The following is a 12,716-nucleotide window of genomic DNA, read 5'->3' as shown; positions in this document are numbered from 1 at the left end:
GTTTTACTTAGGCTCACCATAACAGATCCAAGGTAGATCTGCATATTGATTTGGCAGAAGTTTTACAACAGATGCTCTTCTTGACACAACTCCACAATACATAGAAAACAGGCAGGGGGTGGCTTTGAACCCTTTGAACCAGGAACTTTCTGCTCTCGAAAAAACTGCGCCAACCTCTTACTGCAAAGGAGAACCATAAAATGGAACAATTAAAACATTTCTTTAAGTTTAAACTGTCTCATTATGAGTATTTTCAAATCTGGGTTTTCTTATTCCCTGGCCTGTGTGTGACCACCACATTTGATTGTTATTGTACATTAGTATTGTCTCCTTTTTGACGGTGGAAGCCCATGTTCTGCTTTTTTCACCATTTCACTATAAAGACCATTTTTCTTCAGCAGCTCATCATGAGAGCCCTCCTCCTGCACCACCCCGTCACCGAGAACGATTATATGATCGGCCGTCTCTACAACGCCCATCTTGTTCGATATCAGCAGCACAGTGACGTTGTTGGTATTCTTCAGTAAAGTTTGGTAAACCTGTTGAGCACAATTATGACCTGTCACTACATACAGAAAAACAACAGAGAACCATGAGGTAAATTAAGAGAGATTCAATAATCTCCAACCTGATATTCATTCTCACTGTCCAAGTCACTGGTGGCGTTGTCCAGAATTAAGATTTTTGGACGTCTGATTAAAGCTCTGGCGAGGGCAATGCGCTGCCTCTGGCCACCTGACACCTGACCTCCCTTCTCACCAGCATCTAGCAAACAGAAAAGCAGTTTTAATGTTCATGTACATCACTATGAACTAGTGTGTTGTACAGATTACAGTCAGTGTTGTAAGTTCTAACAGTAACATGTAAATGTTTTACTTATGTACATTTTATGGTCATTTTTTAATCGTCATGCAGTCTTACAAAACGTTTTCCAAAGACAAATATTGTATTCTGTCTTTTTGCAAACATCCAAAATGTAAAATGAAATTAAAGAATTATTTTTTGTTGGGCATCAGTGGGATCCCTGTGAATCCACTGTACTCTGTGCTGCAGTACTGGATCGGACCTGTGTCGTATCCACTTGACAGATCACTGATGATGAACTCATGGGCGCTTGCCAGCTTGGCCGCTTCGATCATTTCTTCATCAGAGGCGCTCTCATAACCGTACTTGATGTTCTCACGCACAGAACGAGCAAACAGCACACAATCCTGGCTCACCACAGCGATCTAAAAACAAACAATGACAGAGAGAAATCAGTGCAGGCATATTACTGACTTGTTAAAATCATGTGTAAGGTGAAGAAATAAGTAAATCAATAATGGAATAGTGAATGAGTCTACATCTCATCTACACCTGATTCTAGTGGGAATTCACCATATGATGAATGTACAAGTCGAAAATTATTTGGCCATAACAATATAACACTACAGTATGATGACGATCGTAGGACTTTGGTTTTTCTGCTCACTAGTAACTAAGTACATAAATAAAATGGTTGCTTTTGTAAACCTTGCCATGTAAGTACTGGTCTTTGTAGCTCTGCAGTGGTTTTCCATCAAGAAGAATCTGCCCTAGTTGGGGTTGGTAAAACCTCTCCAGGAGCTTGACACAGGTCGACCTCCCTGATCCATTGAACCCAACAAGAGCAGTGACCTGGCTTGGCATGATCTCCAAAGACAAGCCCTAGCATACTGAGAGGTTAGGGGTTGAATCATATAAAGTATATGCACAGATTTCCATGATTTTCCTTTATAAATCATTGGTTGTTTGGATCAGCAATTTCAGTTAAATATATCACAGTGATATTTGACAAGTGAAATTAAGTTTATAGGATTTACAGAAAATGTGCAATAATTCTTTAAACAAAATTAGCCAGGTGCATAAATTTGGGCACCCCAACAGAAAAAAAAGTAATATTTATTTATTTATTTCAGTATTTAGTAGATCCTCCTTTTGCTGAAATAACAGCCTGTAGACACTTCCTATAGCTTCCAATAAGAGTCTGGATTCTGGATGAAGGTTTTTTTTAATCATTTTTCTTTACAAAACATCTGCAGTTCAGTCAGGTTTGTTAGTTTCCGAGCATGGACAGTCCGCTTAAAATCACACCACAGATTTTCAATAATATTCGGGTCTGGGGACTGAGGTGGCCATTCCAGAACGTTGTACTTGTTCCTCTGCATGAATGCCTTAGTAGATTTTGAGCAGTATTTAGGGTTGTTGTCTTGTTGAAAGATCCAGCCCTGGCGCAACTTCAACTTTGTCACTGATTCATGAACACTGTTCTCAAGAATCTGCTGATATTGACTGGAATCCATGTGACCCTCAACTTTAACAAGATTCCCAGTACCTGCACTGGCCGCACAGCCCCACAGCATGATGGAACAACCTCCAAATTTTACTGTAGGTAGCAATTATTTTTCTTGGAATGCTGTGTTCTTTTTAGCCATGCATACTGCCCCACTGTATGTCCAAATAACTCAATTGTAGTTTCATCAGTCCACAGCACCTTATTCCAAAATGAAGCTGGCTTGTCCAAATGTGCTTTAGCATACCTCAAGCGACTCTGTTTGTGGTGTCTACGCAGAAAAGGCTTCCTCTGCATTACAGCAACATACAGCATCTCCTTGTGCAAAGTGCGCTGTATAGTGGAATGATGCACAGAGGCACTATCTGCAGCAAGATCATGTTGTAGGTCACTGGAGCAGGTCTGTGGGTTGACTATGACTGTTATCATCCTTCACTTCAACTTCTCTGAGATTTTTCTTGGCCTGCCACTTCGGGCCTTAACTAGTACTGTGCCTGCGGTCTTCCATTTCCTCACTATGTTCCTCACAGTGGAAACTAACAACTGAAATCTCTGAGATAGCTTTTTGTTTCCTTCCCTTAAACCATGATGTTGAACAATCTTTGTTTTCAGGTCATTTTGACAGTTGTTTAGAGGCTCCCATGTTGCCACTCATTAGAAGACATGCAAAGAGTGGAAACATTCGCAATGGGCCACTTTAAATACCCTTTCTCATGATTGGATTCACCTATGTAAGAGGTCTAGGGTCACTGAGCTTACCAAACCAATTTTGTGTTTCAATAATTTGTGCTAAATGTATTCAAATCAATAACATAACAAGGGTGCCCAAATTTATGCACCTGCCTAATTTTGTTTAAATAATTATTGCACACTTTCTGTAAATACTAGAAACTTAATTTCACTTCTCAAATATCAGTGTGTTCATCTGCTATATGATATATTTAACTGAAATTTCTGATCCAGACAAGTCATGATTTATAAAGGAAAATCATGAAAATGATCAAGGGTGCCCAAACTTTTGCATAGAACTGTATATAAACACACAGGCAAAAATAAGGTAAGATACCTTGAGCACCACACTGTCATCATCTGTTTTGCCAGAATATGCAAACGTGACAGTTTCCAACTTAATGTGTCCCTCAAGATTTTCTGGTGACAAGGTACCATCAGCAGGTGTTTGAGGTTTCCGGTCCAAATATTCAAACATCTTTTGTGAGTGACCAATCGCCATCTTCACCACAGGGTAACAATTCATGAAAGTCTAGAAGACAGGGGTTAGTGATTGGTGAGTACACTAGAACACATTTGATTATGACTGAGCGAAAACCTTTCAACAAAACAAGAATTCTGCTGGAAAAGGGAGTGCTAGTTCCATTCCTACATCTTTTTCTATTCCTCACCTTAATAGCAGAAACCAATCGTAGCTCATAGATGATGAAGGACACCAGGTCTCCCCTGCTAACAGTTCCTCTGGTCACCAGCATTCCACCATAGTACATAATGCACACCTTTAGAAACAAAGTGGTCATCTAAAAAGACACAAAAAACATTGAGATTGTAATTCAAAACAGTCTGTGCATTTATATGTGAGTAACTGTCTAAAAGTTATTGTCAGCACTATGAAAATGCTTGATAACTGATGTTGTCTGTGACTGCAAGTATACTGCTTCAGTTGTGGAGAGACATATATATATATACGAGGTCTATTAGAAAAGTATCCGACCGACGCGCGGAATTCCTCCGCACGTCTGTCTCAATGTGCCGAAAATATGCTGATGTCCACGTCTTTTCACAATTCCTGTGCTAGTCAGACGACGTCCCGGATAAAATACTTTGGAAATGAACGGCACATTCCACTGTTACAGGAGTTTTTGTCATGGAAAGAGGAGTGGAGGCTTCTCGCGTCGCGGCGGTGCCGCATGGCGCAAAGCAACGCCGTGATGAAGCCTCACGGGACATGTTCTGGCATGTCCAGGCACATCCACAATTTCTCGGATAATCACTCGATGGAAAAACCACAGAAAGCTGTCTGAATGCCATCTCAAAGCCGTCCTGTGAGACCAAAACGGAGGTGGTTTTGTCTCGCTCCAGTAGCGAATCCATCGTGACGCGCGAAGCCTCCACTCGGCTTTCCATGACAAAATCTCTTGTTAAAAGTGAAATCTGCCAGAAAATGGTTGATGTCCAGCTCTTGTGATAACCAGAGAAATGGCACACGATGGTCACGGATCCAGACAGCCATCCGTTTAGAAATGAAATGGTCGTTCAGCCTGTCGATGGCGGCTTTGGAGCGCGGCGCGCCCCACAGCCACTGGGGGCCGTCCTTAAAGCGACAGTAACACTCCTTATTCTCTACCAAGCCCGTAACATTTTCACCGAAAGCCAGATACATTTTTCTAATGGTTTCCAGCTGCCAGTCTCGAACAGTTTCTGAAAAGATTCTGATGGAAAAAAAGCCCAAATCATTCTGCCATTTCCTGGCAATGAAACAACGATGAGGGGGCTGGACCACTCCTCACTCAAAGCCTGCTCACAGGCGAATGACGCAACCGACAGGTGTGGAAAAACTCACACATGCGCACGAGGGTTCAAGCTTGTGTGACGCAATCACACGTGATTCAAATCCATATGGTTTTTGAAAAAAAATAATAAGGTCGGATACTTTTCTAATAGACCTCGTATATATATGAGACATTCCAGAATTACAGGACATTTGCTGTCCTCCACCTGATATTTAAAATATTTGAGTCCAAAATAACAAAATATATCACATAACCTGCCAATTAAACTGCCATAAAGCAAAATATAATAATTTGCTGGAAAGAAATTGTGTCTTTACATAATTAAATATACTGATAGGTGCAAAATACCCCTAAAAATGAGGTTTTTCTCTTGTCCCCGCCTCCTGGTGACAAGCTTTTACATCATTTTTAGCATCTAAAATAAGTCTTGAATTAATTGTCTTCTGTTGTATTTTCATTACATGAATCTATTGTACCTGTAAAAAACAAAAAATGAATAAAACATATTTTGAATACCATTTATTGCGCTATGAAGTTGTGTCCCTGAATGTGCACGCAACCCTGTTACCCATACCATTTTTGCCTGGCTGATGAAGGGTTAAAATATGTCATATTACAAACAGGAAATTACATCAAACATTTTCAAAATCCATGGGTAGACCAAGGGTGAGTGCCCTCTTGTATGTTTGATATATTTTCAAACTTTTCTGGGTTAACTGAGTGCATAAAGCTAAACCACTCAACCCTGTTACTCATAGTTTAAGAATAATGTTGAATATTTCAAATTTTATTTTCTTTATTTGTAAAACTACATTGGCCCTTGACCTTGGTAAAATAGCTAAATTAAGCAGCTAGCTTTTGTTCATTAGGTAGATGCTAGCATTGATTTGCAATCCTGTTACATGCAACCCTGTTACTAAAATTATATGTAAGGATTAAACAACGAGAAGCTGTGCATTATACGGTTTGAATGCAAGACGCGAAGCGGAGTGGTGTTACTCCACGAAGTGCATTCAAACCATATAATGCACGGCTTCTCGTTGTTTAATCCGCTTATACCATGGTCCCACACAGTGAGCTAACACACAAATTTTTATTTAAGTTAACAGAACTTGATAAAAATGCGTAAGTATTTGGGACTATTTCATGCCAGTCTCAAGACATTTTGCCTCCGATGCGCTTACCGAGTCTGTGGGCTCGTGCCGCAGCGGGCCACTCACACCCCCCCTCTCTGCTGTGTGGAGCTGCGACCAACTGGCAAGAGGTCCAGAAACTACGCTCACTGTTTTGATGCAGAGCGCTCCGACAGCCCGCAAGGATAGAACCGTTCTCTTCTTCTTTCCCATCTTCAATCTTGTCCAGTTCGTCCGATGTTAAATCTTTATGCCGCTGCTTTTGCCGTTCTTCTCGTCTGCTGTCCTCCTCTTTCCATCACTCAAACATTTTATTGTGGCCAAAAATATTCAAATTCACTTGGAAATCCATGTTTTATCGCGTTTATGTCATTCACCTGTCAAAACACAGCTGATCTGTGCCAACTGATTTGCGCGTTGCTATTGTGACGACCAGAGCGGAGTGATTATAACAGTGACTTAACTCGCCGAACTATGTGTGCGTATATACGAAAATAATGCACGCCAGTTAGACATGGAATTCTCACTGACCATGGTATAAAACATGGTTATTATCATAGTTAACAGGGTGTTTATGGTTAAAGATGTTTAGTTAAATGATAAAAATGAATTTATTTGTGTACTTTAATGTATTTACTTATAAATATCTTTTATATTATGAAAATATTTACATATTTTACATATTTAAATAAATAGCCAGAATTTACACGTTTCTTCAGTTTGAACAGCGTCATTACTGCATAGTGTGATATAACCAAGATCTTCACCTTTGACCTCACACACAACACACAAGGCCCAACACCTGAGGATACACTGGAAGAAATCCATTGGCACAGCCCAGATGTTCAGGGGAAATGGTGTGCAGTGGTGTCTGAGGACTTAATATACCCAGGAATCATTCAGGAGGTCAGTGCGACCATTGCCAAGTAAAATGCATACGCAGGGTGGGAAGAAACCGTTATCTCTGGCCATCGAGGGAAGATATTCATTGGTATCCCTTTGTGGATGTGCTATGCCTTATTCCTCCACCTAGAGATGTTACCTCATGCCACAGGACCATTGTTAAGGAGGTATGGGATGCTTTGGCCAGTTGTGAAAATGAAGTATGAACATGCAGCTCTTTTAGTCATTCAGATGGTAATCAGTTTTAGTTCATTCATTCTGATGACATGTTGTGGTTTTGCTTACTAGCTATATATTTAAGATAAGATCCAGGTCATGCTGACTTTATTTTTATCACTTTTATCCCGTCTGATTTATGCCACTGAAAATATTTTTAAAATGCTTAAAAAAACAACTTTGTGGTAATGGTTACATTAGATTTATACCACTCAAATAAGTTCTGGTAAAATGTAGTTTGGGATCAACTTTGTAAGACATTGATGTATTTACAGTAAGAGTATTTTGACAAAGTTAATTGATTCTGCTGGCATGTAGCCTATCTTTGTGCATGATATTTGAGCACACTGTTTGGGGTTATGTTCATTGGTGATATATTTCATACCTATTCATTTTAAGTATTTTGTAAAGAAAATTCAAATATCTTCCATCAAAAAAAAAAAAAAAAAAAATCTGTGTCACTGGGTGTTTAACATGTCATATTTATCTAAAGTTCATCTGAGCAATAAATAATGTTGCAACTCAATTTGCAACCCTGTTACAAATATATATATATATATATATATATATATATATATATATATATATATATATATATATATATATATATACACACATATATACACATACACAGACACAAACAGTTTTTACGTCAGACATGCTTGAACCCTCGTGCGCATGCGTGAGTTTTTCCACGCCTGTCGGTGACGTCATTCGCCTGTGAGCACTCCTTGTGGGAGGAGTCGTCCAGCCCCTCGTCGGAATTCCTTTGTCTGAGAAGTTGCTGAGAGACTGGTGGATTGTTTGATCAAAATTTTTCTAAACCTGTGAGCCACATCGAAGTGGACACGGTTCGAAAAATTAAGCTGGTTTTCGGTGAAAATTTTAACGGCTGATGAGAGATTTTGAGGTGATACTGTCGCTTTAAGGACTTCCCACAGAGCGGGACATCGCGCAGCGCTCCCAGGTGCCGTCGTCAGCCTGTTTCAAGCTGAAAGCCTCCACATTTCAGGCTCTATTGATCCAGGACGTCGTGAGAGAACAGAGAAGTTTCAGAAGAAGTCGGTTTCAGCATTTTATCCGGATATTCCACTGTTAAAGGAGATTTTTTTAATGAAAGACGTGCGGGCGGATTGCAGCGTCGGCTCACAGCAGCTGCGACGCTCCGCCACAGGATAAACACCTCTGTTGGAAGCCTTAAGGACAAGTTGGAACATGTCCAGCTGTTAAACAATTTCTCATATACTCACTCCACTGAAAGCCATCAAAAGCCGCCTGGATTTTACAAATGGTTATCAACACGGCGGTGTTTTTCCTGTGCCGCCGCACCGCACCGGCTGCGTCCCGATGCGCGGACCCGTCCTACCTACAACACGCATGGAATGTCTCAAAGCAAACCATCTTAAATACAATAGTGTTCAGAATAATAGTAGTGCTATGTGACTAAAAAGATTAATCCAGGTTTTGAGTATATTTCTTATTGTTATATGGGAAACAAGGTACCAGTAGATTCACTAGATTCTCACAAATCCAACAAGACCAAGCATTCATGATATGCACACTCTTAAGGCTATGAAATTGGGCGATTAGTAAAAAAAAGTAGAAAAGGGGGTGTTCACAATAATAATAGTGTGGCATTCGGTCAGTGAGCTCGTCGATTTTGTGGAACAAACAGGTGTGAATCAGGTGTCCCCTATGTAAGGATGAAGCCAGCACCTGTTGAACATGCTTTTCTCTTTGAAAGCCTGAGGAAAATGGGATGTTCAAGACATTGTTCAGAAGAACAGCGTAGTTTGAATAAAAAGTTGATTGGAGAGGGGAAAACTTATACACAGGTGCAAAAAATTATAGGCTGTTCATCTACAATGCTTTAAAATGGAGAGGCGTGGAAGAAAACAAAAAAAAAACATCAAAATGGATAGAAGAATAATCAGAATGGCAAAGGCTCACCCATTGATCAGCTCCAGGATGATCAAAGACAGTCTGGAGTTACCTGTAAGTGCTGTGACAGTTAGAAGACACCTGTGTGAAGCTAATTTATTTGCAAGAATCCCCCGCAAAGTCCCTCTGTTAAATAAAAGACATGCAGAAGAGGTTACAATTTGCCAAAGAACACATCAACTGGCCTAAAGAGAAATGGAGGAATATTTTGTGGACTGATAAGAGTAAAATTGTTCTTTTTGGGTCCAAGGGCCGCAGACAGTTTGTGAGACGACCCCCAAACTCTGAATTCAAGCCACAGTTCACACTGAAGACAGTGAAGCATGGTGGTGCAAGCATCATGATATGGGCATGTTTCTCCTACTATGGTGTTGGGCCTATATATCGCATACCCGGTATCATGGATCAGTTTGGATATGTCAAAATACTTGAAGAGGTCATGTTGCCTTATGCTGAAGAGGACATGCCCAGCGACTCACTGTTAGTTGGAACTGACAGAGTGAACAGGACATGTTACATAAAAACAAAGACAACAGAGAGAGGGAGGAAAATTAAATAATATACTACAATAAATTAATACATATTTACATAACAAATACATAAATAAAATAAATACTGACAGAAGAAAGGGCAGGGGGTGAGAATTTTTTCCTGTGATTATTTATTTTGTCCAATATCATACAGTTCTAAGGGCCCCTTCACACATAACATGACTGATGTCGACTTGCGCACGAAGGAGGAATTTCATGCCATTCATGCCATGAAAAATCGGAGCTGCCTCAAAAGCCTTGTACAGCTGTCGCCACAACATTCACACACGCAACCGATCGAAAGACAGTGAGTGCCCTGTGCATGCTCATTCGATCCCCCTCTCGGCAGGTGTCAGCCAAATTCCAGGTGTCACACATGAACATCTAAGAACCACTCGCTTGACATGTAGAAAATGTGTGGCCATTCGCACTGTTAGCACGAAAATAGTGAGCAAACGATAACTTTTGAGCTGGCTGTGAAATTTGTCTAAGTGCTCCCATGACTGTGGCGTTGCAAAACAGCAACACACGTGGCCTGCCAGAGTGTCGGCTCCCCCCACAACACGTGCCGTGCGTGTGAATCGTGCATGTGTTGCGTCCTCCCATCCGCCACACATGCGGTGTGCCCCGGGGGGAGGGGGTCACATTTGCATGAACTGCTGATATGGCGCACACAACACAGCAAGCTGCCTGTCAGCTGCTGACCAGAGACTCACTGACAGCTACAAATAGATGACGGCTCAGTGCACATGACATGTCACATTAAAAACACAGAAACCACAGACAGGACAGGTATATTAAAAAGTACAACACTACCTACATACACAATTACATAACAACTAAAAAGAAATGATCACATAACACAGACACAGAGTGACATGTTGGTGTATGTGCTGGACTGACAGGGTGTGGTCGCCGACAGCAGCAGCTGTTGAAATCTCTGGTTCTAGACGTCCCAGCTGAAGAACACATACCGTGTTGTGAAGGACATGACCTAACAACTGTCCACTGTGAAGCGCGTGTGTCTGCATGCTGTCCTCACGTGGACATACATAAAAACATATATCACTGTTGCAACGGGCTGTAGCAAGCAAGCGCACAGCGCACACAATGACAGGCTCCCAAGGGTGGCATGTATTTTTTGCCACAGCAGCTGTGTCACGTCATTCCACACACTCCAGCTGCTCGCACTGTGTTCCCGCTACGACAGTTTCGTGCAGTGGGATCGTTCACGCCTATGTGACCGCGTGTCCCTCCCGATGTCGGCTTGATGTTTTTGTGGTTCGCTGATTTGTGCTGTTTCACTGTAATTCGCTGACATTCGTACTATGTGTGAAGGCGCCCTAAAGTACACATTCTATTTTTTAAACAAAAGAATCAACTGACTAATCAAAAATGCCTTTATTGGGCTGATTCTTATTGGATTTGATAAGAGTTTTCATCTATTTATCAACAGGACACACAGTGGATTTATCTGCAAAATCAGCTGGAAGTCCCACATAAATTCAATCAAATATGGTGAGGAGTGGGGTAATTCTGGGCAAAGCAAAACAAGAGGGGTACTGGAATATAAGTCACTGTATATGATCTATTGTTCGCTAATTTTACGACATCTAAACTACTGTGTGGAGGTCTGGGGTAACGCCTATAAAAGCAACTTTCAACCACCAGACATAGTGGTGGCTGATAAAGTAATGAAGACCGCAGTTATGATCGATATGGCAATCCAAGCTGACAGCAACATCAGAAAGAAGGAGCATGAGAAAATCAAGTACCAATGGCTGAAGGAGCACCTGGGGCAGATGTGGAAGGTAAAGAGGTCCCAGTGGTAATAGGAGCACCAAGAGCTGTAACCCTCAAATTGGAAGAGTGGCTCCGGCAGATTCCAGGCACAACATCAGAGGTCTGTGTCCGGAAGAGAGCAGTCCGAGCTTAAAGAACACATACGGTATCATATTATGCCAGTTTTATCTGTCTTTTACATTTTCATGTTTAATACTGTACTTAATGTGAAGCATCTCCAAAGTCCCACAATTCTTTTAGTCTTTTTACAGATATTCTCCTGATTTAAACTGAATTTATGTCACATTTTGTTTAACACCCCTGTGACATATGAACAGAAATAACCCCGCCCACTCAGATCCTCCAGTTTTACTTCTGATTATGAAAAACACACACACACACATTTTCCACAGCCCAGGATTACAGCTGCATTCCAAAATGACAAAAAAAAAAACAACAAAAAAAAAAACCCTGAAAGTGAAAATTGCTCCATCGCATACTACATCACTTTAAGTGATTAAAAAAAAAATCAAAACAGATAGGCGTCCTGTTGAGGGTGAACCCTGCGTCTTGCCTTATGACTGCTAGGATAAGCAACAGCCCCCCGTCACCCCTTAACTGGAGTATGCGGGTTTAGGAAATGAATGAATTAATGACATTTTTCAAAATACATTTTGTAGTGCAACAGTAAAATTTATAAAGTTCTATCTAATCTAATCAAATAAATAATGCTCAGTGTTTTCATGATGCCCCATCTTTGCAAAGCTCACAGACTGCAGTTTAACTTTATGCATGATAATATTTGAGAAATTGTTGTTTTGAGTGAATTTTTTTTTCTTCAATGCTTTCGAGAGCCTTGTATGTGTATTCCGATTTGAAGAGTGATATAAAAACTAGGGATGTCCCGATCAGGTTTTTTTGGCCCCGATTCGATTCCGAGTCATTTTGAGTATCTGCCGATACTGAGTCCCGATCCAATACTTTAAAAAACTGAATGAACAAATATATGAGCTAAATATATAATAATTTCATTTTAATCACCTTATTTTATTATTTATCACTTAAACAGTGTACTTCTTCTTGAGGTAGCTTGAACAATCAAGTAATAATCTACCAGACTTAAAATATGTGCAAATTTCCATGTTATTTTATTTGTCTAAAAATAAATGTCAAAGGTGTTAAACAAGAAATTATCTAATCTGAAATAACAGGTGGTTTTAATTTATAGATGAAAGATTTCTAAAGAACCATTTATTGATTTAGCTATTTTAATTACAAGTGTTCTAAACTTTTTTAAACAGTAATCAGAAATTTTGAGGTAAGAAACAACAACAAAAAACATTTCCAAGGATTTTTCTTCAGACATGTGGTTTCTGCA

At 40.3% G+C, this 12,716-nt stretch overlaps 1 protein-coding gene across 1 annotated transcript in view; it reads right to left on the bottom strand.

Moving 5' to 3' along the window:
* Window positions 1-256: 256 nt before the first annotated feature.
* The window catches only part of LOC117514001 (antigen peptide transporter 1-like), a 76,661-nt gene continuing 64,201 nt past the window's right edge, over window positions 257-12,716 (bottom strand). The window contains 7 exon segments of the mRNA XM_034174284.1: window positions 257-364; window positions 366-539; window positions 629-765; window positions 1,067-1,229; window positions 1,513-1,686; window positions 3,378-3,572; window positions 3,712-3,840. Of these exon segments, the coding sequence (XP_034030175.1) occupies window positions 308-364; window positions 366-539; window positions 629-765; window positions 1,067-1,229; window positions 1,513-1,686; window positions 3,378-3,572; window positions 3,712-3,840 (1,029 nt within the window). The 3' untranslated portion in view covers window positions 257-307.

This window comes from Thalassophryne amazonica, chromosome 7, assembly GCF_902500255.1.
Source record: "Thalassophryne amazonica chromosome 7, fThaAma1.1, whole genome shotgun sequence".
Lineage (NCBI taxonomy): Eukaryota > Metazoa > Chordata > Actinopteri > Batrachoidiformes > Batrachoididae > Thalassophryne > Thalassophryne amazonica.
This window is presented reverse-complemented; position numbering and strand designations above follow the sequence as displayed.